Below are 27,930 nucleotides of genomic sequence, written 5' to 3'. Positions count from 1 at the left end.
TAAGGTGCTTATTTAATTTTGGTGTATTTATGGAGACATTTGGGTTTAGGTTTAAATAAGACTGCAGAAAACAGGAAGGTAAGCTCTAGCAAAGTAGCAATAAGTGGTAGAACTTCCAAACTAAGATTGATGAGGAGGTGGTGGTAGGGTGGGGAGTGGTGGGGAGAGGGTAGGAGGAATTAAAAGAGAGGCGGAAGGGGGCTAAATCATGTTCTCCAATCCAGAGGAAGAGTGAGTGAGGGGAGGAGAAAGGTCACAAGATCCTGTGTCTTTCTCTCCTTGGGAGATGGACATGCTCTCCCTTTGTGGAAGCATTTTTCCCAACATTTAGTTGCATATAGGATGCCTGTATAAACTCAGGAAACTATCAGATGTGGGGCATTGATTTCTAATTAGCGCTTACCTCTGGAGTTAGAACTTGGATAAGTGATATGTTGTGGGGAGAGTTGGAATTTTAACTCCTTACTTTATATACTTTTTTTTTTGGTGAGGAAGATTTACCCTGAGCTAACATCCATTACTAATCTTCCTCTTTTTTTCGCTTGAGGAAGATTAGCCCTGAGCTAACATGCATGCTAGTTTTCCTCTGTTTTGTATGTGGGATGCCTCCACAGCATGGCTGATGGGTGGACTAGGTCCAAGCCAGGGATCTGAACCCACGAACCTGGGCCGCCGAAGCAGAGTGTGTGGAATTTTAACCACTCAGCCACGTGGCTGGCCCCAGCATACATATTTTTTAAGTGGTGATTTTTACTGTTTTATGTTTCAAAAGACAAATAAGAGGGCCAGCCCTGTGGTGTAGTGGTGAAGTTTGGTGTGCTCTGCCCAGGTTGGCTGGTTTGGGTCCCAGTCATGGATCTACACCACTCATCAGCTGTGCCATAGTGGCATCCCACATACAAAATAGAGGAAGACTGGCACAGATGTTAGCTCAGGGCTAATCTTCTTCAGCAAAACATGAATGAATGAATGAATGAATGAATGAATGAATATAACTTCCTGAAAAGAAAGAGTGCAATAGGAAGTCAGGCAATTATAGCTAAGAATGTTTTGAAAAATGAAAGTAATGAGACGGAAATTCTGCCAGATGTTAAAACCCATTATAACGCTACAATTATTTTTAGATTCGTGTGTTATGGGTGCAAGAATGGACAGCTCACCCAAACTGAATAATGGCCCAGAAACCATTGTCTGTAACAGTGCATGACTCTTAAAGAGGAACTGCTCGGAATGGGAAGGGAATTCTTTTTTAATGAATGGCGCTAGAAAAAATGGGCTGCTAAACAGAAAAAAGAAATGCTCTTACTCACAGTTGTAAATAAATTCCATGTGAATTGATAAAAAGCCACTCTTCTTTGGCTACACCTCCTCCTCTACTTACTTCCTCCTTTCCTCCTTTTTCTTTTACAACCAAGTTGCCTTACAGTTGGTATAGACAACACCTCTATTTCCTTAATTTTTATTCTTTTCTTAACTTCTTCAGTTTGGGTCTTGTCCACACCTGCTAAAATGGATTTAGTGGTGACCTAACTGAAGACTTTTCAGTGAAATCCCCGAAGCCTTCTCCTTCAGCTTCCATTTCCGGGTTCTTGACTCTCTGCTCCACTCATCACTGGGTCCCTCTTGAAACTTGCCCTGCTATAGCTTCTGCAGCTCCATTCCTGCACTCTGACTCTTCCCTCTGGCCCTCACTGAATCCGTGTCTTCTGGACACCATGGTTGTGGTTGGTCCCCAGAGTTTCCTTCTTGGCTCCTTTTTCTCTCCTCCTCTTTGCCTTTGTCCAATCCTGTGACTACATCCATTGTCTGAGATGTGGTTTCTCCCTCCTTGAACCCTCCCAGCATTTTCTCTGTGTTTGATATGATGATTATGGTCAGCCTCGTAGTCAATTCCTTCTGGCTTTGGACTTTCCTCTCCTTTACACTAAATCATAATCTCCTGAAAGGCAGTAACTCTATAGCCTCTTTTTTTTTTTTTTAATTCTCAGCATCTCTTGATATAGTGGCTTGCAAAAGAAAATACTCGATAGCTATCTTGAATTGAAACTGCTGCTTAACACACTAATTAGGTAAAGGAAACCAACTTGAACATTTTCTTAGTAAGTTTCCACTGTGAATCATGAAATTGTTTGAAGCAAAAATGCATAGAAAGTCTCAGAGTAACCTTCCTTCAGATGTACTGAAATGCTGGTCCTTCCTTCCAGACTGGTTCAGAGCTAGCTCATGACGGGACGTTTAAGACTCTGGTTAGTGTTCATACCATCGTATTGTCGAAAAGTCAAGTTATTGCCCCATATTGTGTTGATTTTTATTTCTAGCAGAACAAACTAAACGATCAACAGTACACTCATTTGGAATTTTTGGTAACAAACATTAGAAAGAAAATACTTCAATTTTTGATTATGAAAACAACCTAGCAACAATGGTAAAAATTTAGAAAAAAGAGAAAGTTCTAGATAGCTCATAGCTATACAACAGAATACAGGAGCAATGATCATCTGTGTTGTTTCCATCCTTTTTTTAGTTTTTAATGTTTAATATCCATGTTTTTAGAATTATAATCAAGTATACCTACAATTTTGTTTTGTTCTGCTCGTACTTAACATTATATCACATTTGATTTAGAAATTGCTAGGACATCTTCCTAGTTCTATTTTAAATGACTATGTAATGTTCCCATGGTAGAGTATTTATCCATTCCCTTGTTGCATCTAATGTGAGGCTATGATGAGTAATTCTAGAATGAACATCTTTCTTCACGTGATTTTCATACTTTCTGGATTTTTTTGGTGGGGATAGGGTCTCAGAAATGAGGTCACTGGGTTATGAGTTTGATCACGTTATACCTAATTGTTTATTTTTAAAGTCTATAGAAATTTATAGTTGAAAAGATGAGAATTCTTTCTTTGTTGGCTAGAATTATTTCCTCTTTGTAACCAGTGAACAAGAATTTCTGTATATTTTGTGCACCCAGCCCTTCTTAATTAGTGGGATAGATACAAAAATGGAGAAGTCAGAGTTTCTTTCTTTTTCAGGCTATTATTTAACTAGAAAAGCAGACTGAGACTGGGATCCATGAGGAATAATGAGGCTAAGGTCAAGATGTCAGTTGTAATTTCTGAAATAGTTTAGGAAAGGTTGAGTTCTGTGGGAGTTGAAATACTGGAAAAATTTTCGTGGAGGAAATGTTTGAATAAAATAAGATGATGTCTTAAGGCAGATATTAAGTTCAAAGAACACTTCAAGTTAGTTTTCTTTACCTGGTTTAATTTTCCTGGAGATAAAATAATGATTTTCAGTTTTCAAAATATTAATTATGACTAAATCATGATGACAACAAAGATTTATAATTGGCGCACTACTCTTTGAATTTTTGCTCGTTTTAATTCTAAAGTTAACTTCTATAAAGAGTCCTGTTGAAATAGAGATCTTTTCAGAAACATTGCCTCTCTATCCCTTAATACAAAAAGTATGAATTTTTATTAGCTTTGACTGAATTACAGTTTATTTTTGCCGGAGACTAAACATAAGTTTCGTCATAGTGCGTGCTGCGTCCCTTGCCAACGGTGATGCGTGTGTCATTCCACAGACTCAGTCTGAAGTGTGAACCTGGTTTCCGCTGACAAAATAGGGTGTTTTTGAGGCAGATTTGGAATGGCTTCCCACTCTGGCAGTCCTACCTGTGTGTCAGCCAAAGTACACTGACCATCGCCCCTCCTGAAAGGACAGGATTCTGGTGGTCTGTCCAGAATTTCTTCCACTATTAAGATATGGCCTCTGCTCTAAAAGACCTCAGAGATTAGTGGGGAGTTCAGACAGGAGAACAGCTAAGTTCTGATGTGACACAGTAACCTCTGTCACAGCGTGAATCTCAGCATGCTCTCGATGACGGTGGCAGAAGAATGGAGTCCAGTCTTGGGAGAGTCAGGTTCAGGTTTCCAGAGAAAGAGTGTTTGAGTTGGGCTTTGACAGATAGAATGTGCTAGGTGAAGACCAGCTTGCAGGAGAGGGTGACGGGGGGGGGGGGGGGGGGGGGTGCTTTTGTCGGAGGAAACAGGATGCCCAACCCTCAGTGTTGTGCAAAGGCCTAGGACCCCTGGAGAGTGGCGATGAGTGCAGGAAGGTGGGGCCCAGGGGGCCTGAGGGGGAGGGCTCGAGTGAGGGCGCCTTTGGCCCGTCAGTGGTGTTCATGACCGTCTGTGCTCTGTTGTTAAGGTTTCCAGCTCATAGTTGTTCAGCTCTAATGGACAAGCTGAGCAATATGACAAATATTTTTTATATAGGGATTAGCAGGGCTTGGAGTATAGAAATATGAGTAACCAAAGTGCTCACTGGGGACTTTTAAGACCATCTTGCCTCATAGTCATCGTGTTTCTGTGAAGATTAGCTCGTATCTGATCTTGCTGCCAGAAAACCCTCGGTGGATCTCAAGTGGCCGAATATCTTATCTTTTGAAAAAGAGAAGGAACAAGGGATAAAATTATTGCCAAAAAACCCACCCAAAAGGTTGAAATTGCTTATTATCTTGGGTGTTTTCATCAAATCTATCTTATTGAAGGCTTTTAAGGTCAAGATGTTTAAATACTTAGCCTAGACTTAACTTTTCAGCCTTATTTGAAAAATGTGGTAATTTGTGTGTTAATGTATTAGTTATATTAATATCATACAGGCTACACTGGCTAATGTGTTACTAGAAACACGGTAAAGATCATTCTTGATTGTTCTTACTTTAGATCTAATGGAAACCTTTTTTATTTCAGACATCTCTGAACCTTGGGTATGGCTCTATTTCCCATTACAACTGAAAGCCTTCTTTGTCACCTGTTTCTCATTGATCAGCCCCATGGGAACTTGTAAATATGTGAATCCTTGTTTTTTGATAAACACTTTGAAGCAGAAAAGGTTCTTTTGCATTTTATTCTTTCAATTGAGCCCATGCTGTTTGGGAATCAGTGGGAAAACAGAGATTTCTGGGCGAAGAAGCCATCACACCCAAGTGAAGAAGAGTTACCAATTTTATGCTAATCTTGAAAGGAGTTTGAGCTTTTATATTATCATGAATAGAGGGTTGGTTAAGGATGGTGAAAGTCAGGGAGGCTGATTCAAGTCACTGAGACAGGAAGGGAGCTAGGACACGGCTTCAAGGGGCCCTGTCCCACCAGCATGACACCGTGGGATCAGGGTCATGGTTGCAGGGAAAAAAGTAAGACAGAAAGAAATCTGAAAGGCACTTCAGAAAAATACCTGTCCGAATATGGTTCTCGGATTGGCTCTGAGGGCCAAAAGGTAAAAAGGAATGGAAAGCTATCCGTGCTAAAATACTTTACCAGACTCAACTAAGTCATTAGTGTGTCTACAGATAGGCAATTCTGTTTCTATTTCCTCTTACAGGTTTTTCCTCCTTCTTGAGCCCTACTTCTTAAGGCATTGAAAAAGAAAGGAGAGAAAAAATCCCAGCAAGAATAATTTCAGTGACTAAATGATGAGTCATTGGGTGTGGCACTCCTTTGCCCAATATAGCTAAGTAGTAAGTGGAGAGCACATTAAGTAAATCCCATTTGGCTACAACTTGCTTTATGCTTGTTTTTCGAGAGGCTGTCGGGAAGGACAAGCATATCATTATACACATTCTTATACAGAATATACTGCAATCTATCTTCTTCTCCAAACGATGGGGGGTGAGAGAGGGATTAATCCATTCAACCATCTTGGCATTCCAGTGAAGCAACAGCAGAAATCCTACCTTTGGCATAGCATTGTATGTTTTAAAGTTTTTAATAGAATTATAAAATAATATGTACTCGTAAAAAAATTCCAGCGATATAGAAATATATCATGTGTAAGTCAAAGTAATCCATTCTCCTTGGTCCCACTTCAGGCATTTAGATTCATACGTGCACACATAAACTTCTTTTTTCTACTGATGGGAAACTGACTGTTTTTGCTATGAAGATTCTTCTAATGCTTCTTTTTTGTTAAACGGGTGCTCAGCTACACAGAATTGTGTGTATTTCCATGGCCAGTCTGAGCTCCCTCTCAGGAAACTACTTAGCGAGCACAGACTCAGATTCAGAAAGCCTGCGCTTTCAGATCTCAGCTCCCTCCACTACCAGCCTTGTGACCTTGCATTCTTTCCTCATCCATAAAATGGGGGAAGAAGAGTATTTGTCTCATGGGGTTGTTGTGAGGGTCAAGTTAGACGTAAAGCACAGTGTGAGGGGCTGGAATATAGTTGTGTACAACACATGTTAACTTTAGTACACGGTGAACAGATTTGGTTTTTAAGAATAAAGTCTAAGTACCAAGCGGCTCGCTCTCTCTGCCCTACCCCCACCAGTTCTCTGAAGTAGAACTGGGGCTCATTTAAATATCTGACTCCAAATCTTCACCTTCAGGCTGCTGCTTATCCATTATATGGACATTTTATGAAGGCCGCCTGGCGATTTTCTGTTTCTTTTGGAGACTTAGAAAGCATTTGTCACTGATAAATTTTATTTTTCAAGGTCTTAACTTTCTGTTCTCCAGGCTTTGGGACATGTGGTCAGAGAAAGTACAGATAAAAGACTTTATAGTGGGACCTATGAGTAGGGATTAAATTTGTTGTTTTCTCATAAGGCGGGTCTTTACAACAACCTAAAGTCAAGCACACACACAGGCACATACACACACCACCTCCAGGATCTGCTTCCACACTGTTCCAGGCTGTCCCCAGCCATGCGAGCTGGAGCATCCTTAATGAGTCACCCCTCTGTGTCTGTTTCCTGGCAGGAATCCACTGTGAATCGTACAAGGACCCCTGCGCTAACGTCAGCTGTCTGAATGGAGGCACTTGTGACAGCGAAGGCCTCAATGGCACATGTGTCTGCGCTCCAGGGTTTACAGGCAAGTGATCTGGAAACTGTGTTTTCATATTTACCACAAAATCCCTGAGATTGCAACTGTTAAAAATAAGCCTAGAAACCTCTAGGCATACATTATTGCAAAATATGAAAACCGCTGCAAAACATAAGCAGGGATTGCTCAGATGAAGATCTATTGTAAAACAATTGTTTATCGTTAAGTGGGACTCTTCTGAAATCACTCTTTGCACATAGACTTGCTGAGACCGCCTCTCTATACAATTCCAGAGCTGTAGCTTTGAAACATGAGACATGAGCCGTTACACTAACCTGAAAAGTTTCGGTGTTAATGGAAGTGAGAGGGGGAGAAGGAAGATCAGTCATGTCTTCTGCAGAAATTGCATCCAGCCACAACGTTTATTTTTATTGAAAGATGTAACAGTGACCGGATTTTGAAAAATGAAGAGAGGTGGTGGTGATGGGAAGTCAGGAGGAAATACTGCAGGTTCAGGGTTGATTATTAATGAAGGTAGACATGACAGGTGTAGGGAGGGAGAGTGGAATGAGGAGAGACAACTGCCCAAGGCCAGAGCAGGCAGGCAGGACAGAGCTGGGTTCAAGAGGAGCCTTGGTGGCCATTGAGGTCTGAATGGGAAGCGTCGCTTCTAGACTAGGGGATCCAGCTTAACCGGGGCTCCTTCTAAGTCAACCCCATGGGCTTCAGGGAGTTTGTGAATCTCCAAAAACAGATGTGAAATGTTACTAAGGAGAGCCTCTCAAATCTTCATCAGATTCTCAGAAGGAACTGTGAACCACTGGGGTAGAAAAGATTCCATCCTTTGCTTTTCCAACAGAACCCAGGAGTCCTGAAATGGAGAGTGTAGGACAACGTTTTCAGAGCTTTGCTCAACCAACAGAAGCATTGGGGTCACTCTGGTTTGCAAGTTGGGAATGGTTGACATTTGAGGTGCCCATAGAAGACAGTGGGGGTTTAAGTTGCAGGAGAACATGTTATCATTGGCTGGAGAGCACCTTATGGGCTCCCTCTCCCCGACTAAGCCACTATGGCCACCTCCCAAGCCCTGGAGAGTCTCACAGAGCCTGGGCCTCCCGTCCATCCCTGGGGAGCCCCATGTGTGCTTCTAGGGAAGACGCCAATAGTCAAGATGTGGGAGAAGCAACTTCTGATCTTCTTTCTATTTATGTGTGTCACATCCTGTGTTTTCCTTTTGGGTTTTCCCGGGACTGGGAAGTGGGCTCACTCCAGAAAATGATTCGCAGATGGTTTTGTTTTGCTGACTGGTTTATAAACACACACAGACATTTATACTCATCAATGGATGATGCAAAAATAATATTGGAGAAGCATCCTGTTTTTTTTCCCCAGAGATTTTTATCCCTTGAATAATAAAAGGCTTGGAAGAAAGATTAGAAAATATAGTGCTATAGGAAAAAAAAACACCACTTAAAATTGCACCACTAGGAGACAACCATTGTGAGCACTTTGATACGTATATCCAGGGGTTTTCCTGAGGGTCTGTGTGTGCGTGATAACTAGTATATGCTGTAAATGCAGAAATTTGAACATAAAAGGAATCATATTGCTCATAGTATATTGTAATCTACTTTTCACTTAAAAATATATCATAAAAATGACTCCACATCAAGAAATATGCTTCTGTTTTATTATTTTTACTGGCTGCCCTGTAGTCCATTATGTGATGTCTCATGATTTTTTTTTAACCCATCCTCAATTCAGTTTTTTGAGGAGTTGAGAACTTTTCCTTATTATAAATAGCACTGCAATGGATATTCTTATATGTACATCTTTGTGTACTTTTCTGATTATTTCTTTAAGCTAAATTCCCAGGAATAGAATCCCTGGGTCCAGGAGAATACTTAGCTATTTCCATATTGCTCTCCAGGAAAAAATCTTGTACTAACATTCACTCTACCAAGAGTGCACAGGAGCGTCTATTTCCTTGTACTCACACACATACTGAGAGTTGTCATTCTGGTGGCCAAAAATGCCATTTCAGGGTTGTTTTAATTTGTAAATCATTGGTTCTTAATGAGATTAAATACTTTGAAAATATATTTATGGACATTTGTGTTTCTTCTTGAACTCCCTATTCAGTATCCTTTGTTTCCTTTTCTACCAGACTATTCATGTTAATCTTTATTCTTGATTTGAAATAGCCCTTTTTAATAAGTATAGTATGTTTTATCTGCTATAGATTGCGAGTATTTTTCCAGTCTCATTTACCTTTTAAATGCATATAGTGTTTTGTTTTGTTTTCTATATATCATATTTTAATTTTATGTAATTAAACCTTAATATTTCCTTTTGGTTTCTTGTTGTTTCATACTAGAAAGATCCTATAGTTCAAGATATCATAAATATTCTTCTATATTATTCTAATCATGTATGAGTTAATTTCATGGATGCAAATCTTCAATCCATTTGAAATTTATCTTGATATGGGAGATAAAATGCAGTCTTTTCTCCAGAATATTTAGCAAATCTCCAACTGCCTAGTCAGCATTCATTCTTGGATGTCTCTCGAAGACACATCAGACTCATAGGTTTTCCTCTCCTGTCCTCCCTTATGTATTTGCTAGCTCTTTAAATGGTATTTACTGCCTCAAGTTGCTCTGGTCAGAAACTGGGGAGTGATTTTGGTACCCTCCTCTCCTTTCCCCTTACCTGCATCCAGGGAGTCCTCAAAACCTCCTTGATCCTCTCACTTATTCCCAGAGCCAGCAGCAGCCTGCTTTCACCTCCCTTCTGCACTAGCACAACCTCCCCTAACTGGTCTCCCCACACCCATTCCCCTTCACCCATAATATATTCTCCACACTGTAGACCCTACCAAATAAAATCTAATCCTGTCACTCCCTGCTTAAAATCACCTGTTGCCATTGCATTGTCTTTAAAAAAAGATCAAAACCCTTCACTGGATCATCAAGATCCCAGCCTTTCCAGTCTTGTCCTGGGCCCCCTGTCTGCTTGATTCCTGAATACCCCACGCCAGGCTCTTCTCAATAATGTTCTTCTCTATCTCCTGCCTCCCAGTCCCCTCTGCGGCCCCACCCTGCCAACCCTACACTCTAGCCTGCAGATCCACCACAGGTGTTTGTTCATGATACTCTCTCTGATCACAGGGAGCAATAGGACCCTTCCACTGAAGTAGGTTCAAACATTAACTGGCCTTTGAAAACAACAAATGTCCATTTCGGTTCAGCCTTGGTAATTTTTCAGACTGTGGAGGATCATATAATAGTTCCCAAAGCTGTTTGGAGAGTTGTACTGTTAACGCATTTTGCAGAACACTGGTCCCATGTGATGCTCCATGGAAAAAAGACCTGTGGCCAAATAGATTTGGTACCTGGTACATGCCGTGTGGAGATTCATAAAGGATGTCCACATACTAAAGGCTCTGAAAGGTCTTACAGTAAAGAATCTTATTTGCCTTTGTTTATTTTCCGAATATATTTGATCATAGAGCCTTTCTTTTTCCTTAAAAAAGAACCTATTGTATTCTGAGAACTAGCGTTCCATGGGAGAGGCTGATAAAGTGTTAACGACCACTGTGCAAGGAATAACGGTGCCTCTAACTCTTTGAGTTGCTACCTTGGAACCAAATACTCTTTCAGGATAGCTGAGGTTTGGCCAGATTTACTCTTGGCCAACTATTAAGTGCTCAAAAGCTCCATAATTGACTGAGTGGAGTGAATTAGGCAAATTGTTGTTATCTCATTATATTCTCAATCCAATGTCACCCTTACCTTGGGAGACTGGCTTTTTCAGTTTGTGTTTATTTTACTCATCTCTTTCTAGGTTCTGTAGGTAGATCTTTAGATTATTGATTTGAGACTTTTCCTCATTTCTAATGTACACATTTAGTGCTATAAATTACCCCCTCAGCACTTCTTTGGCTGTGTCCCACACATTTTATGTTGTATTTTCATTTTAATTCATTTTAATGTGGTTTTTGTTTTTAGGTTTCTTTAGATTTTCTCTTTCATCTATGGGTTTTTTGTTTTTTTAAGATTTTATTTTTTCCTTTTTCTCCCCAAAGCCCCCTGGCACATAGTTGCATACTGTTCGTTGTGGGTGCCTCTAGTTGTGGTATGTGGGATGCCGCCTCAGCGTGGCTTGATGAGCAGTGCCATGGACTCGAACCAACAAAACACTGGGCCGCCTGCAGCAGGGCGTGCAAACCCAACCACTCGGCCAGGGGCCCAGCACCTCTATGGGTTTTTTTTAAGTGTGTTACATTGTTGGGACTTCTTTTTTCTGCACCTTTTGGCATTTCTGGGTTGCTGGCTTCTTCAGTACCTAGCCTGGAATATATGAGGCCAAAAGAAAACTCAGGGAGCTCAGCATCAAATTTTTCCTTGGGTCTGAGGTTCCAAGCCAGTCTGTCTCCTCTTGACCTCTTAGAATCTTCTCATGTTTGATTTATATATGAGGTCCAAAGTTTTCACTTGTGCTTAGAGGGAGGACTAGGAAAAATATATCTGCTCCATCTCTTTGGAAGCAGATGTCTCACTCTGGCTGTTTTAGAATTTTTTCCTTTATTACCGGCTTTTAGCAAATTGGTTGTGATGTGCCTTAATGTGGTCTTGTTGGTGTTTATCCTACTTGTGGTTTGTTGCACTTCTTGGATCTATGGTTTTATTGTTTTCATCAAATTTGGAAAATTTTTAGCCATTATTCTACCAAGTATTATTTTATGTCCCGTGCCTTGCCCCCTCTCCGTTTCCTGAGACTTTAATTATATCTGTGTTACACTACTTAAAATTGTACAACAGGTTACTGAGTCTCTGTTCAGTTTAAAAACAACTTGTTTTTCCTGAGCTTCACTTTGTCTAGCTTCTATTGCTCCATTTTCAAGTTTACTAATCTTCTATTCTGCAGCATCTAATCTACTGTTATGACCACTCAGTGTCGTTTTGTTTTTAATTTCAGATATTATATTTTTGACATTTAGAAGTTCCATTCAGTTCTTTCTTGTAGCTTCCATTTCTAGCCTCATTTTTTTCTTGTTTTCCTTCACAGTTTGAACAGAATCCATGTTTACTCCCATCATCAGTTAGTCCTGGATTGTGTCTTTGACTGATTTTTCTTCTGGTCACACGTTCCTGCTTCTTTGTATATCCAATAATTTTTGTTTGGATGCTGGACATTGTGAGTTAAGCTGTTGAGTGGTTGGATTTATTATCTTTCTTGTAAAAGTGCTAGCCTTTTGGTGGCAGGTGGGTAAGTTACTTGCCAATGTGATCCATCCTTTCAAGGTTTGTTTTTATATTTTGGGGGGTGAGTCTACAGTAGCCTTAGCCTAAGGTTAGTTGTGCCTTACTACTAAGCTGTGACCTTTTCCTCAATGGACGCACTGGGTGATCAGTGAAATATCTGCTTTCAGACTTGTGAGAGTTTGAATACTTCTCAGTCTTCTGTGAGCTTTGGGAACTGTTCATCTTTCATCTTGGTTGCCAGACCTATGGAGTTCCAACTTACTGAAACACAAAACAAACTCAACAGATGCAGTGTAGTTCTGATGCTCTTTTTCTGAGTGGTTCTATCTTCTACGGTGGTCTGTCCTACAAATTACAGCTACCTTGGCCTCCACAAACTCCAGTTCTCCTCGGTTCAGTGAAGCCATTGTGTTCTAAATGGGCTCCAGGCAGAAAGCCAGGATGATCATGGTATTCAGCTGTTTTGTTTCCTTCTCTCAGCAATCACAGTCATGCACTGCCTGTCGTCTAATGTCTTAAAAGTTTTTTTTAAAAAATATATATTTCATCCACTTGTCTAATTATTTACAGTGAGAGGGCAAGACGTTCCAGTTACTCAATCATGGTAGAAGACGTTCCAAATACTTTTTTAGCTTTATTTCATCTGGAATGAAATGCTTGTGAAATATGAAGGAGTTATAGTTAAATCAGTCAGTCCAGTGCCTATAATGTAGTAGGTATGTATTTAATACTAGGTACTATGATTATAATGAATGTCATTAATATCATTCAGTGTAGGCTCTATTAACCCAAGGATTTACTAACAGCAGTGACTTTTGATATTTTTATCTTTTTTCATTTTAATTTATCTGAGGAATGCATACAGAATTAAACAGCACACTTGTAAATTTGCATAAATACTGCCAAAGTTGATACCTATTATACATACCTACTATACATATTGCCTCTTAGAAAGTGGTAGATTGAAAAGCAATTGTGAAAGATTTAAAGTTCAGACTCTGATTTCCAGTCTTAGTCAAGTAGAAATTTCATTTAGTATTCTCTTTACAAATGTTATTCAAGCACAACAATGATTTAAAAGTAATTGATTTTTCTCCAACTCAAATTTTAAAAAAGTAAGCAAGTCAATGAAAAAGTCATCTGGCTCAAGCCAGTAAAAGCATAAAGATTTATTAAGTCAACTATGAGTAAAGAAAGATGACATAATATACTAAGAACTCTTCTACTAAAATAAACTACAATATATATTGCTTGGAGGTAGAACGGTGGGGTGTTGAAATGCCTATAAAAACATAATACTCTTGAGTATGGGGAAACATAGATGAAACCAAACTTGCTCTCCATAATTCATAATAAATCTTCAAATACTTTGTGTAAGACTGATGGTAGAAAGCATGATTACCATAAGGCAGAGAAGAGCAGTCATCTTTGGAGTCTACTGGTTGAAATTTTTCTTTGAGTGGCTCCATCAGAATCACCCTGTATTCCTACCACCAGCATGTGACACAGTGAAGGCTTCAAACTGCAAGCCAGTTGGGGGAATAACTGATTAAACCAGCAATGTAGGAGTGTTAGTCTGTAAAACAGGCCATTAGAGTCCATCTAAAAGAATCTGAGAACTGGGCGTCACTCCAGGGTTCTGCCAGAGCACATGTGGAAATAGCTACCAGCTCTTTGAACCCCTGACTGGCGTGAAGTTTGTATCTTTAACTAATGTCATATAATTCCCAGTATAGCTCTAAGAACATTGCAGTGAGAAAAGCCAGACTGGGATAGTTTTGGGATTTTCTCTGGGCCCTAGTCCTTTGGATCCTGGGTCTTAGATATTTGATAAATGTCAACAGAAAGAGTTCATCCTATTTTCTTCTGCTGTTCTCTGTTCCTACCAAAGCCTTCCAATCTAGTTGGTCCCAAGAACAGACAATTCTAGGGATCTGGTACTTCTCCCAACTATGTTAGAACTCCAAGAACCAAAACATGCATCAGGAGTGCTCTGGGCCCTGAATTTGACATTTACCTCCCTAGGGAATTTCTGGACCACAGCAGGACTGGATGAACTGGACTGACAACTCTGGGACAGCCCAGAATTTAGAGGATTAGAAGAGTTTGACGTTGACATTGGACTTCTGGAGCAGAATGGGGCTTTGGAGGGTTGCTGGACTGTAGAAGTCTGACCATTTCTGTAGCTATTGCTACAAAGTCAACAAGGCATCTTATTTCAGAATTCACGGTATTCAGATTGCCAGCTAAAGAAAGCTATTGTTTAGTCAATATCTCCGTTAAGCTTGTCTTCCTAAATGGTTGGAAAGTAGTGCTGATGGATGTATTTGTCAAGGCCTTTGATTTTTTCCTTTTAACGTTTCTTGGCACGTTCTTGTTTATATGTCTTTTCAACCATGAAATGCTGTTTGTAATAGTTTAGTCATACCCTTTTCCACTCAGAGAGATGCCTCATTAATAGAAAGATAACCTTTGAAATAGGTGAGTAAGAGGCAATCAATTTCGTGTCTTTCCTATTGATGTAAATGACTGTATTTATTGCAGTAAACAAATTCACTTCAACACTACAGAATTATAATCAACCTAGTAGCACCTAGAGGTAGTAAATGTTTTGTTTGACAGATTTTAATTTAAAAATAAAATAGTCAGATGCCAGGTACACAAAGAATGTGACGTGAAACAGACGTGAAATGTTTTAGTGTGAGATTCCCCCTCTGAAGTGGTCTGTGAATGACAAATGGTGGTTTAATAAAGACAATGCAAACTAATAGCTGATAGAAAAGCACTTTACTGCTAGTTAAGTAAGCCTGGAAGTAATTGCCCAAGGGTACACTGAAGTATTGCCTTTTGAAAACGGACAAAATATTTGATTGCTCCCTTGCTTTTGTCTATGACTCTAGCAGTGCTAACAGCTTTTTTAGATCACTTTTTACATTTAACTAAGCAAATGGAGGCATATTTGTAAAATTTCTTTTTCTCATTTTCAGCCCTTGCAGAGAGATTCCCTCAATTTGAAGTCTCCTCTTCCATTTAGCTTTGAAGAAATGCTTTTAAGCTTAAGAAGCCTACCCGTTTTGTATTGATTCATAGTATGGCTTTAAAATCACACGAAGATGGCTTTGTTCATGTAACTTTCAATAACAAGCCATTTCCTGGAAGTTGATGTTTGTACCACAGTGACATCAGGCCATGTCCTGCTTTGTTTGTTCAAACTCGGCTCTCTCAAGGGGGCAAGGATGTCCCAAATGTTGGGTCAAGGCAGGGTCAGGAGCTCCAGGTCACCTTTTTTATTATGGGAGAAGGACGGACTCGAGTGAATGTCAGCTTCCGTGGGGTCACCCAGGGGGGATTATGTCATATTTAGGTTAACCCCAGACTTCACAACCGTCTCTCCTTAGGAGGGCCTGATGCTCTTCCTGAGCATTTCAGTCCCTCCCAGAAACATATCCAGGGATTTGGAAAATGGAATAAATTTTCCTACTTGACTCAGGCTAGGCACACAGCTGTGCCCTAGAACTCTACAGAAAATAGTCAGATGTCCAGGCTCACACGTTCAGACACTTGGCTACAAAACATCATAAACTGGTGAGTTTTCAGCTTTCTGGAGTTTCAGAAAAATAAATAAGAAGATTCAGCTGATTAAATCCAAAATAAAATCGATGTCTTTAATAAAATCGGGCACTCAAGTTTGCTTTTCCAATAAACCTCGAAAGGTTTATTCAGACACGGGAATCGGCTTCAGTTAACTTGTTCAATAGCCTAAAGGGGGTCTTTTTTTTACCAGTACCATTTCTTTTCTTTTAAAATTTTCCTCCAGTAAAAGATCTTTGTCTGGAATTTTGGGAGAGTTCTGCACTTTATACAAACAACAAATGGGGCTCAGTTGCTAGAGATCATGACCCCATCTTCAGCTCTTTGCTTTGCCAGAGAAGTGATGGGTGACAGAACCTCTGGTCCAGCTGTGTCTCTGCTGCTTTTCTGTATCTCCCTAGGTGAAGAGTGCGACATTGAGATCAATGAATGTGACAGTAACCCCTGCCATCATGCCGGCACCTGCCTGGACCAGCCCAATGGTTATACCTGCCATTGCCCACACGGCTGGGTGGGAGCAAACTGTGAAATCCGTAAGTATTTCTGCAGCTCAGCTGTTGTTATTTGACATCACATTTTCGTTCAACAAGAAGAGGATGCTGACTGTGCCCAGCCAGCCCCACGTCACTCTCAGATGAGGTGGTCAGGCCCAGAGGGATGACCTGAGTCACCAATGCCCCCCGAGTCTCAGCTGAGTACTTTCGCTCACTGCGTTATGCCGCTCCCACTCCTTCCTGAGTCGGAATCCAGCCTCTCCATCGGGATGAGAATTTGCCAATGTCATCCAGAGTTCACTGCCGCTAAGACAGCCAAAAATGTGCTTAACAGAGAAGCATTAGAATCGTATCAAAAAATAGAGCCTTTGTGCTGAAAACTTAAAAAAACACACAGAATGTGAACTCACTTTGCACTTATGTCTTCAAGTGTCTTCAAACATATTAGGTTCCATCAATTGCCTGAAGAAACGTCCAGTGACGATGGGCATAAAAGAAAATCTGAAAAGCATTCTGAGCTGCTTACAGCTAAGTGTTCTCTAAAGATGAGCTAACAGAAGTTTGAAAATGTCACAATCAAGACTTTATACATCAAAATAATATGTTTACTAGGATTGAGGTGAAGATGAGGACTGATGTGGAATTGGGTTTTCCGTCGTTTTGTAAACTGTTAAAAACTCAGCTTTGAAAGGTTTCTTCTCATTTGAATTAGTCAAGGTGGTGGGGCATCTTTCATAAACGCTCCCTCCTGGCCTCTCTCACTCCCTTCTCTACTCTTGATCAGGAAAAGACAGCTTATCTGCTGTGAGTTTGGAAGGAAGCAAATACATATACATAGCCCTGTGTGTTTGTCTGTCTCCCTGTCTTCTTCCTGGGCTGGCCTGTCTGCTGCCTCTACTCCTCCATGCTGTGCATGTTTCAAGAGCAGGCCCCTCGCTGGTGGCCCTGCACTGCCTCTGGCTGCACAGGCTTGTCTAATTCTTCGTGTGTGTCTGAGGTGGGGGGTGGAAGTATTGGAAAGCCTTCTTGTCCACAAATATGGCCCACCTTCTCCAGCATCAACATGACCTGTACCAAAGGTGCTATTTGGGCTCTTATATGCTGACTCTTTGTCTTTGCTCTTGGCTCAGAGATTGAGAGGGGAAGAAGGGAATTATGTTAGGCCTCCTCTCAACCTTCCCAAATGCTCTTAAACAGAGTGGTCTTAGGACCAACTGTCCTTGCTGGAGATGAGTGAGACATACTCTCTTGCTGAAGAAAGAGACAGAAAGGGATTCCGATAGGACAAATGCTAAGGGCTGTGATTTGGTGTAGGATGTCAAGTCCAGAATGGTGGGATGTGGTGGTGAAAGGGACCCCAGACCTGGGTGAGCAGGACCTCAGTTCTTGTGCTGGCCGTTGCATGCGTTGTGTGGCTGCATTTAGTTGTGCTGAAACTCAATTTACTTATCCATAAAATGGGACCAGTTTTCGTTCTAAAACTTGGTAATTCTGTGAAATGATAATTTTGTGCTTTGGGGCAGAGTAATACCTACTTATAACTTTCAAATCTTAATTGTGATGATAAATATATAGGAGAGTGTGGATAAGAACTCAGGAACACATAGGATGCCCTCAAGAAGTTTGGAAGTAGAATCCTATAATTATAAAAAATCTAAAATTTTACTTCCTTCTGGTGATGATAGTATAGGCAAGAGATATACAGGATGAAATAATAATAAAGATAAAAATTGGCTTCAAATTCTGGCTCCATCCTATTCCAGCTGTGTGACCTGGACTAACAAATTTACCTCTCAGAGCCTTGTCTTTTTCACTTGTAAAATGGCAATAAGAAGGTTGCTGTCAGAATAAGGGAGGCAAATATGTGCAGTTTTCTGCTATGCAGTAGGTGCTAAATAAATGCTAGCTGCCCTTTCTCTTTCTTCCTATGCTACTGTAGCTCTTATACTATGTGCTACTCCTGGGGAGGACTGACCACGGGCAGTTATCTTTTTAGACAATGCGTGCCCAGGGCATGGTAGCAGTGTGGCCCACCACACATCCTAGTCCACACTTGGGCTCTCTGTTTGCCCAGAAAAGCACTTTCCATTTGATGAGCTCATTTGCACCTTTCCATTAGGCCAAAGGCATTAAAATAAATGTCATCACAGATTAGGCTCTGCCAGGCTCAGTGTTGGATGTTTCTATTTTTCACCTGAATGTAAGAATGGAGAATATGCATATGACGTTTGCGATGACAAGTAGCTAGAGCCAGTGGCCAGTGTCTAGACAACTGGGTCTGAATCAAATGGAGTGGATCCAAAGACCAGAAGTGGAAGCAGAGTCTGGCCTGTCAGTGGGCAGGGAAGATATAAGAGGCCTCCAGTCCTGTGTGAACTATGGAACCCGTGGCCTGTGAGGTCTCTTTCTAACCCTGAACATCTGTGCTCTTCTGCAGTGGGCAGAGACCAAGAGGAAGGTGCCTGCATGGTACAAGGTCCAGTCAGTAGATCTCAACGGGAAAGCTCAGATGTACACAGAAAAGAAGGAGGGCCACAGCCCATGTAGCTCCATAGCATCGGAGGGCTACGGAGTTGTCAAAGGTAGTAAAGGAGCCTCCCATTAGCCTGAGCTCTGCCTCTGGTGGCCACATTGCCTGCCTCCCTATTTTACTTACTTCCCTTCAGCCACATTGTCCTGCTTTCTCTTCCTCCAACAGGCCAAGTTCATTCCTGCCTTCAGGGTCTTTGCCTGTCCTGTTCCCTATGTCTGGAGCTCTCTCCCCTCAGATTATAACACAGCTGTCTTCTTCTCAGTGTTCAGGTCTCAGCTCAGGTGTCACTTTCTCAGATACCTTCACTGACAACCTGTATTATTTTCCTATTGTGGCTGTAACATAACACATTACCACAAATTTAATGACTTAAAACAACACCACGAATTTATCATCTTACAGTCCTGGAGGGCAGAAGTCCAAAGTGGGTCCCCCTGGGCTGAAAACAAGGGGCCCCAGGAGGCTCCAGAGGAGAACCTTCTTCCTTGCCTTTTCCAGCTTCTAAAGGCTGCCCATATTGCTTGGTGTGTTGAGAAGCCGGAGCTGGAGTATTGAATTAAGAATATCAGATTATGCGGAATGAGGAGGCACATGCCACCCATACAGGGTCAGCAGGTAGCTTGCCCAGCATCCGAGCCCCCACTTTGTGGAAGTGAAACCCATAGGGTCGTTTTGATTGAAGGCGATGTTTCATTGCACCCACACAAAGGAAATAGAGTCATGAGGTTGCCTACTTCCAGATCCCAGAAGCAAGGGGCGCAGTGAGCTGGGGGAAAGGCAGTCCTCTGTCTCAGGTCACAAGTGAGCAGGAGATAGAGAGCAGGGTAGCAAGCACCTATGATTTATAAGGTGGTTGGGGCAGAGGTCACTTACTTTTCATGGGCTCAACTCTAAATGGTTATTTTAAAAGATGTACCAGGAAAAGTAAAGCAGAAACTTAGGATGGGAATCCTAAACTCAAGTCCTTATCTAAATGTCCAGACTCTGGGTGTGAGCAGGGTGACCCTACTGTAAAATGTCTAGGCAACAACTCAGAAAAACAACAGTCGTTTTTCTCAAAAGTTGTTTCTTCATCCCACTTGGCTCCTGGCCCCTTCCTCCATCTTTGGAGCCAGCAGTCACATCACTCTGACCTCTGCTTCCTTTCTCTCATCTCCTCCAACTCTCCTGCCTCCCCCTTTCACTTACAAGGACCCTTGTGATTACATTGGGTCCACCTGCCTAACCTAGGACAGTCTCTCCATCTCAAGATCCTCAACTTAACACCTCTGCAGAATCTCTTTTGCCATGGAAGGTAACATATTCACAGATTCTGGGGAATAGGAGGTATTCATCTTTGGGAGATATTATTCGGCCAGCCATAACACCCTATCAATAGTGTCTTATTGCTCCCCTCATTTGTTCTTAAAATTTATAATATTTTGGGATGACTTAGAATTAATTTTTCCTGTTAGAGCATCATCCTAATCATTATAATGAGTATTTGCATAAACATGATTTAAACAAACTAAACTTTTCAGGATACGGTAAATAGAATAGGTGCTGCTCTCAGAAACAAGGACGTGGGTTCCCAGCCTGGGGCTTCTGCCACCCCACCAACCGCAAGGAGGAAAGTCGCTTCATCTCTCTGGAAATCAGTTTCATTGTTCATGAAATGAGAGATTAAATGAAATAGTGTTCTTCCTTCTAGCTCTAGAATTATAGGACCCACCCTCAAAGTAGCATCCTACTCTGCCAGGAAGCACAAATTATAATAAGGCAGATACTTCTTCTTGCCTTTTCTCTTATAAAACACCACAGGATGTTTCCTATTGCACATGGAAAAGAGAAATGCAGCATAAAATATTTATGGGACCCTCACAAATGCACACTTAGAGTTCATGCATATACTGAAAACTGAGCCCTCCCCAGTGTAGGGTGATGCATGTGGAAACAAATCGACTTTTTCATCAGCCATCACTAGAGATTCTGAAATGTCAATGGAATTTACATGCAAATCAATACCATTTTAGCGATTTCAGGACTGCCTCCTACGCCCAGTGTTTACTCCAATAATGAATGTTTCTTAGAAATTTGCCTCTTTAAAGTTATCTGCCACCCAATCAGTAAAAAGAAGCAGAAATCTAGCAGACCACACAGGTTTATCAAAACCGTCAAGAAAATGGATCCAGAACTATCCTAAAAGGATCATTCAGACAGCTATGGTGTTTCATTCATATTCTGAGGCAAATGAGACCTTAAGTTCTGGACACTAGCTAAACAACCCTGGTGAGATTTTAGTTTTCTCCCCCTCATTCTTACCATCTTGGAACTGATCACAATTTCTTGTTTGATTTTAATAAAATTTTGCCTTCCTAGAATCAAGGTCTAAAACTAAAAATTCCTATAAATCTTTACATAGTGGTGTGTTTTGTATCACCTGTGTCGGAGCTGGAAGGTTTATACAGGCAGAGTTATAGTCAGTCTTGCTGACTAACAGTTGACCACTTATGTACATCAAGCAGTTGAATCTATGGTTAAACTATTGAATTACTGATATCGTGCAGTTGAGAAGTAGGCAAATAGACTGTCTTGGATTTATGCGTTCAATGAATAATCAAGGACCTCTTATGGGCAGACATTGAGCGCAGTGCCCAAGAGACAAAGATAATGATGCAGCCCCTCCTTCAGGAGCCCGTAATCCATGGATGAGTCATAACATGTGACGAGAGTTGCTGTGAGGCTTTGTACAGACAGCTCAGGGGACCCAGGGAAGGGATGTGGAAGGAGTAGAGATGGACGTCCTGGGCCTCTTCTCCTCAAAATGCATGGAATTTAATAGTGGTGGAAGAAACCCATGAAATGATTATGTTATATGGACAGTCCTTATCATACAAATTGATTGGATTCTTTGCTTCTCATTTTTTCTTTCATTTTTTCCTTTTTCTCCCCAAAGCCCCCTGGTACGTAGTTGTATATTCTTCATTGTGGGTCCTTCTAGTTGTGGCATGTGGGACGCTGCCTCAGTGTGGTTTGATGAACAGTGCCATGTCCGCGCCCAGGATTCGAACCAATGAAACACTGGGCCGTCTGCAGCAGAGTGCTCAGGAACTTAACCACTCGGCCACGGGGCCAGCCCCTTTGCTTCTCATTTTTGCATAAACTAGGATTTTTGAAAAATAAAATTAGTCTTCCTATCCAGACCACCACTTCACTCCCCAAAGGTAACAACTGTTAACCATTTATTGCATATTCTTCCAGATGTGTTCCATCACTATAAATCCCCATTTTCTCCCATACACATGGGACTGTTCTATACATACTGTTCAGCATCTTGCTTTTATGCTTAATAATATATCTTGAATGTTTATCTATGTTGGCTTATGCAGATCCAGCTCATTTTGTTTGTTTGTTTGAGAGAGATTGGCCCTGAGCTAACATCTGTGCCAATCTTCCTCTATTTTATGTGGGATGCTGCCACAGCATGGCTTGACAAGCAGTGCTAGGTCCACACCTGGGATCCACAGCTGCAAACCCTGGGCTGCTGAGTTGGAGTGTGCGAACTTAACCACTAGGCCACTGGACCTGCCCCTACAGATCTGTCTCATTTTTTAACACCACATGGCTTCTACCCTAGGTCCTCAAACCCTTTCTTCACTTGTAGCCAGAAGCATCTTTTCTGTTTTTTTTTTTTAGTTTTCTAAAAGTATATTGCTTTTTTTCTTTTAAATTTTTTTTACATTTTTTTAAATTGTGGTAGAGTATTGATAACATGAAATTAACTATCTTAATCATTTTTAAGTGTGCAGTTCAGTGGTATTAAATACATTCATATTGTGCGGCCATCACCAGTATCCATCTCCAGAACTTCTTTTCATCTTGCAAAACTGAAACTCTGTATCCAGTAAAAATAACTCCTCATGACCCCTGCCCAGCCCCTGGTATCCACCATTCTGCTTTCTTTGGTTTTTTTTTATCGCCTCTTTCCCCCAACACTTCAGTCTCTGGTAGCCACCATTCTATTCTCTGTTACTGTGAGTTTGGCTTTTTTCCCCTTTATATTCCACATATAAGGGATCATGCAGTGTTTGTCCTTCTGTGTCTGGCCTATTTCACTTTAGCATAATGTCCTCCAGGTTCATCCATGTGGTTGCAAAGGGCAGAAGCATCTGTTCAAAGTGCAAATGTAAACACTCAGACACTTCCTCCCACCACTGTTTCCATCCCGGCCCATGCCAGGCTCCTATTCAAATACATTCATGACACAAAACCAAAGCCCACACTATTGCCTAAGGGGCTGGAGGGCTGCCCCCATCCTGTGGGGAGGTACCCCTGTCCTTCAGGGAGGTGCAACCCCCCTCACTTGGCCACTCTCCGCCCTACTCCCTCAAGCAGCCACACTGTGCCCCTTTCAGTCTCTCACTCTGCTCTCCACTTCCTCCTGGGTCTTTGCCTGGGACAGTCTTCCCTCTGCTCTGCCCCATCCTTGGTTAACACCTACTCTCCCTTAGACCCCTGCTCCCTGTGGACTCCCATCATGAGAGCTCCCCCAATTCCCCGATTAGATGGAGCTTACCCTTGTCCGCTCTGGTAGCACCGCAGAGCTTGTCCCTCACTGGCTTAGCCCACTTGTATTTCTACATTGATTTTGTGATCATTTGCTGATCCCTCCATTCCTCAAAAGACTGGGGGCTCCCTGAGCCCCCTTTCCTCTCTGTTTTCCCTTACTCTATTCCGGCCTCCCAATACAAGGCCTGGCACACAGTAGATGCTTAATTAAGATGTGTTCCATGACTGGATCCCTAAGAAGGAGATGAGCTATTCTTTCCATCCCTTTGCATTCCTTGCTCTTCTGAAGAATAACGAGGGTTGTTAACTTTTTTCAATCTCATTGACTGCTTTGACTATACAGCTAACTTTTAGCTATAGAAAACATAAAGAAATTTGAAATCCCTCCTTGCGTTTGTTCTAGGCAGCAGATGATTTATAAGATTATCTAACTATCTGAGTGACATCTACACAAAAAACACTGTCGCTCACTCACTTTCACACTCTTTAAATAACATAGGTGGGCCAATTAACTGTCTAGCTACATTCACCTAGGTAAGTGAAGAAACAGATGCAGGCAATGTATTCTAGAATTAAATTTTTGAATCTAATATAGTCTCCTTTTGCTGGAGTGGAGGTTGTTGGTAGGTCCGGTTTTATTCTCGGCTTGGCCACTGACTGCCCATATCACCTTGAGCAGCTGCTCTGAGGCCAGTCTGTCCAGCCAGCGCAAGGTGACATTTTAGGACCAATGGAAATGTTCAATGTGAAAGCACTCTGGAAAATACAAAATCTCAAACAAATTGAGTTTAAACGAAAATACAAAGGATCCCTCAGATACATAAGTGTGACATTTTTCCTGAACAGTTCGCGTGCATACGTTCCTGCTCATGCACCTGCTGCGGCCGATGAGATGATCTCATCCAGCGCGTTCTGGTGCACAATTCTTCCCCGAGCCATGCTGAAGCCAACATAGTAAATGATTCATGCGGTGGGACTCCCAGGATGCGGCAGAGTGATGAGTTATGAGAGTAGCGCCTGGACCGGGAGATGGCAGCTGCAGCCACCTGGTGCAGATCAATTTGCTGCCTCTCAGGCCAAGTATTGGATTTATTCAGATCCACCCTGGCTACTAACCCCATTAGCGTGTAAAGCAGCCACATTCACTTATCAGAAGAGATATAGATGACAGTTAGGTGGAAAAAGCAAAGGGCGGGGGCAGGGAGAGGAAGGAAGCAGAGAAATTTCGAGCAAGTTTTCCCAAAAGTCTAAACAGCTTGGAACGCAGAGTTTTGGGAAATAGAGCAGATGGTCAGAAATGCAAGCCATTTAGGCAGCTTATCAGGCCTGGGACACTGCTGAGCATGTCCCCCATTACAGTTCTCTTTCCATTGTAGTGACTGTGTGGTGTACACTTGCTGCATAACACAATGGATAAGCCGCGTAAGCTATTTACATGAAGTTATGCATCGACCATAAGAACTCATCAAGAACTCCTGTGGCCTGGCCAGAGTGATCCGATCTGAGCACTCTGCTGAGTTGGAGTAGAAACAGTACTGGCTGGCCTTGTGTTGATGCTAAATGGGTGTTATAGCATACTCTGTGAGCCCTGGACTCCAGCCTACCACTGAATTTTTCAGAGAATGTCGACATACTTGGAAATCAAGTGACTCACGCTTCTCTTTCAGCCAGAAAAAGGAGTTGTCTTTCTCAGTATGCATCAGGTATTGCCAAATGAAATGACTGCCGATTTGGGGATTGAATCTTGGTTCTAGTTTCACAAAACACCTCTCCCTTCCATCCCGACCATTTCTTTGCAGTGATTTATGTCGGTCCATCTTCCTGTAAGTGAGTTGGCTTAGATGGAGCAGTGAATGCACTAAATGTCAGTCTTTCTGCTCCATGGCCTTTGTGAGCCCAGGCAGGCAGCCTCGAAAGGCAAAACCAGACTTCAAGGGCCTTGGTGAAAAACTCAGAGGTCAGAAGATGTGGACAGGATTCAGAAGTCGCTTATTTGGCCTGTTCTTCTCAAACTCTCAAGAACTGTCCAGGCTTGGGGCAGGTGATCCAGAGATCACCTTTTCCCATTAGGCTTCTAGGAAAGGGGTCTGCATGTTTGGATCTTTGTTAGGGTGTTTACCTGTGTTCTGCTGCAGATTGATTCTTGGTTGCGGCTAGCCCAGTGGCATAGTCGTTAAGTTCACATGCTCTGCTTTGGTGGCCCGGGGTTTGCGGGTTCGGATTCCAGGTGTGGACCTACACACCGTTCACCAAGCCATGCTGTGGTGGCATCCCACATCCAAAATAGAGGAATATTGGCACAGATGTTAGCTCAGGGACAATCTTCCTCAAGGAAAAAGAGGAAGATGGGCAACAGATGTTGGCTCAGGGCCAATCTTCCTCACTGCCCCCGCCCCCAAAGAAGAATACTGACTCTTGGATTCCATGGTCACTGAAGATGTTGCTAAGATCAGGATATGAGGACCCAGAGGTCTCAAATACTCTCACTTAAAATGGACCAGTGAAAAGAGTCCTGAGGATTTCATAGGAAGACGGACCTATTTGTACCCACCCTTGAATCCCGTTTCCAGGCCCCCAGAGTCCTAATGTGGAAGTGATGGCCTGGAGGTGGGGGTATTGGGGGTGTGGGTAAAGTAGAGAAGGCATCCTCTTTTCCACATGAGTTTAGCTTCTCTTTGGTCTTACCTAGCTCTTTTTAAATTTTCACCGCTTCCTTTCAAATCCTGGTCGTGTTGTGCAGACCATTCCATTTGTGTGCAGGTCTGTAAACAAGACATAATTTGATACTCTTGATTTATGCCAGACACAGAGATTATGTCCCATCCTTTCATTTTTTCCCCCTCATACGGTGTGGTGCTTTTTGGAGGAGCACAGGGTAATGCTTGATAATCCTCAGCTTGGAGCACATGCCTCAGAGGACAGCATCCTCCTCTTTGTCCTTTCCTCCTCCACCACTGCAGGTGCCCCTCCTTAGGGACCACCCACAATGTCCTGGGCAGTGGGCTTTCTTACTTTTTTTTACATGTTTTCTAACTTATGCTCCCAGCAAGCCCACAGGATATACATTGCTATTTTCTTCCTACAAGTGAAGAAACAGGTTCAGGGAGGTCAGGGAACTGTTGCAACTGGGATTGAAAGCAAGGTTGGTGTGATCCCAAAGCCCACACTCCTTCTGCTGGTTGTCCTGGAAGATAATCCCTCAGGTATTCTCTTCAAATAACTTATTGCTTATTTTTTTTTATTATTATAAAAGGAATACATCATTCTCTTTTAAAAATCTGGAAAAGACTGAGAAGTGTAAAGGACATAAAAATCTGTGTAATCCTGCCTTCCAGAGATCACTGTTGTTAGCACGTTGCTGTGTGAGGCAGAGGCTAAGAACTTGGATCTAGCATTGCAATCGATGCACTCACCCAGGAAGGGACGTCAGTTTCCTAGGCCTTATCTGTACAGTGGGGAGAGAGAATAATATATCTTCTGGTGGTTGTAATGATTAAATGAGATGTTTTCAAAAAGCTTAGCATAGTAAGAAAAATATGTTCATCATTTTATCACTCTATCCTTCTGAGCTTTTCAGTGTGTAGAGGGACATTTTAAGCTCACATGCGATTGTACTATACAACTACGTGCTGTTTGGTGACCTTCTTTTATTCTTTTGCTATTTGTTGCACATCTCTCTGTCTCGCTAAGAGTTGAATATTTAGGTTGTCTCCCATTTTTTCGCTTTTATAAATTATATTATCTATTGGTGGGGTGGAGAGAGAGTGTGGGGCAAGAGACTATAGCTATATCTGTAGCATTTTATTTCTTTAAAAGAAATCTAAAGCAAAAATGGTTAAATATGAACATTTATTAGCTTTGAGTGGTGAGTACCTGGTGTCTGTGCTTATTGTTGGATTCTTTTTCTCAATGTTTAATAGTTGATAATTTCACATTTAAAAATTGTGATGCCAAGATGAACATTCTTGTACATAGGGCTTAATGCATTTATAGGACCATTCCCAGCATAAATTCTAAAAATTAGAATTTCTGGGTCAAAGGCTATGCCGTTTAGTCCCCACAGGGGTTGTGTATCAATTTACAGTCTTCATTTCTCTACTCTTCTCGACTATGCGTATCACAATTTTTAAATAATATTTGGGAACTGATCGAGGAATTGCATTTTTTTTTTTTAAGATTTTTTTATTTTTTCCTTTTTCTCCCCAACGCCCCCCAGTACATAGTTGTATGTTCTTCGTTGTGGGTCCTTCTAGTTGTGGCATGCAGGACGCTGCCTCAGCGTGGTTTGATGAGCAGTGCCATGTCCGCACCCAGGATTCGAACCAACGAAACACTGGGCCGCCTGCAGCGGAGCGCGCGAACTTAACCACTCGGCCACGGGGCCAGCCCCCGAGGAATTGCATTTTTAAAAAATAATCATGAAGCTAAAGAATTTTCTACTTGTATTTTGTTGGTGAATTCCTTTTTATATTTTGTGCCCATTTTTCTATAGCGTGTTCCTGTTTTTTCTTAATGATTTGTAAGAGATCTTTATATATTAAGGATATTAGCTCTTGGTCTGGATAATCCATTGAAAATAATTCTTCCAAGTTTGGATGCCCTTTTAAGTTACTGATGCAAGGACAGGAAAGACCTTCCCATTCAAAAGGCCACAGCTCACATC

The 27,930-nt window shown here is 41.7% G+C and overlaps 1 protein-coding gene across 2 annotated transcripts in view; it reads left to right on the top strand.

Annotated features, from left to right (window-relative positions):
* DNER (delta/notch like EGF repeat containing) overlaps positions 1-27,930 on the top strand; it is a 302,394-nt gene that overhangs the window by 265,121 nt on the left and 9,343 nt on the right. The window contains exons 10-11 of one of the 2 annotated variants that reach the window (XM_070620042.1): positions 6,769-6,882; positions 16,094-16,225. In XM_070620042.1, the coding sequence (XP_070476143.1) occupies positions 6,769-6,882; positions 16,094-16,225 (246 nt within the window). The remainder of the gene's footprint in view (positions 1-6,768; positions 6,883-16,093; positions 16,226-27,930) is intronic. The other variant, XM_070620043.1, reaches the window with a different exon arrangement.

This window comes from Equus przewalskii, chromosome 5 (assembly GCF_037783145.1).
Source record: "Equus przewalskii isolate Varuska chromosome 5, EquPr2, whole genome shotgun sequence".
Taxonomy (NCBI): domain Eukaryota; kingdom Metazoa; phylum Chordata; class Mammalia; order Perissodactyla; family Equidae; genus Equus; species Equus przewalskii.
The sequence above is the reverse complement of the archived record's forward strand: the minus strand, read 5'-3'. Positions and strand labels throughout refer to the sequence as shown.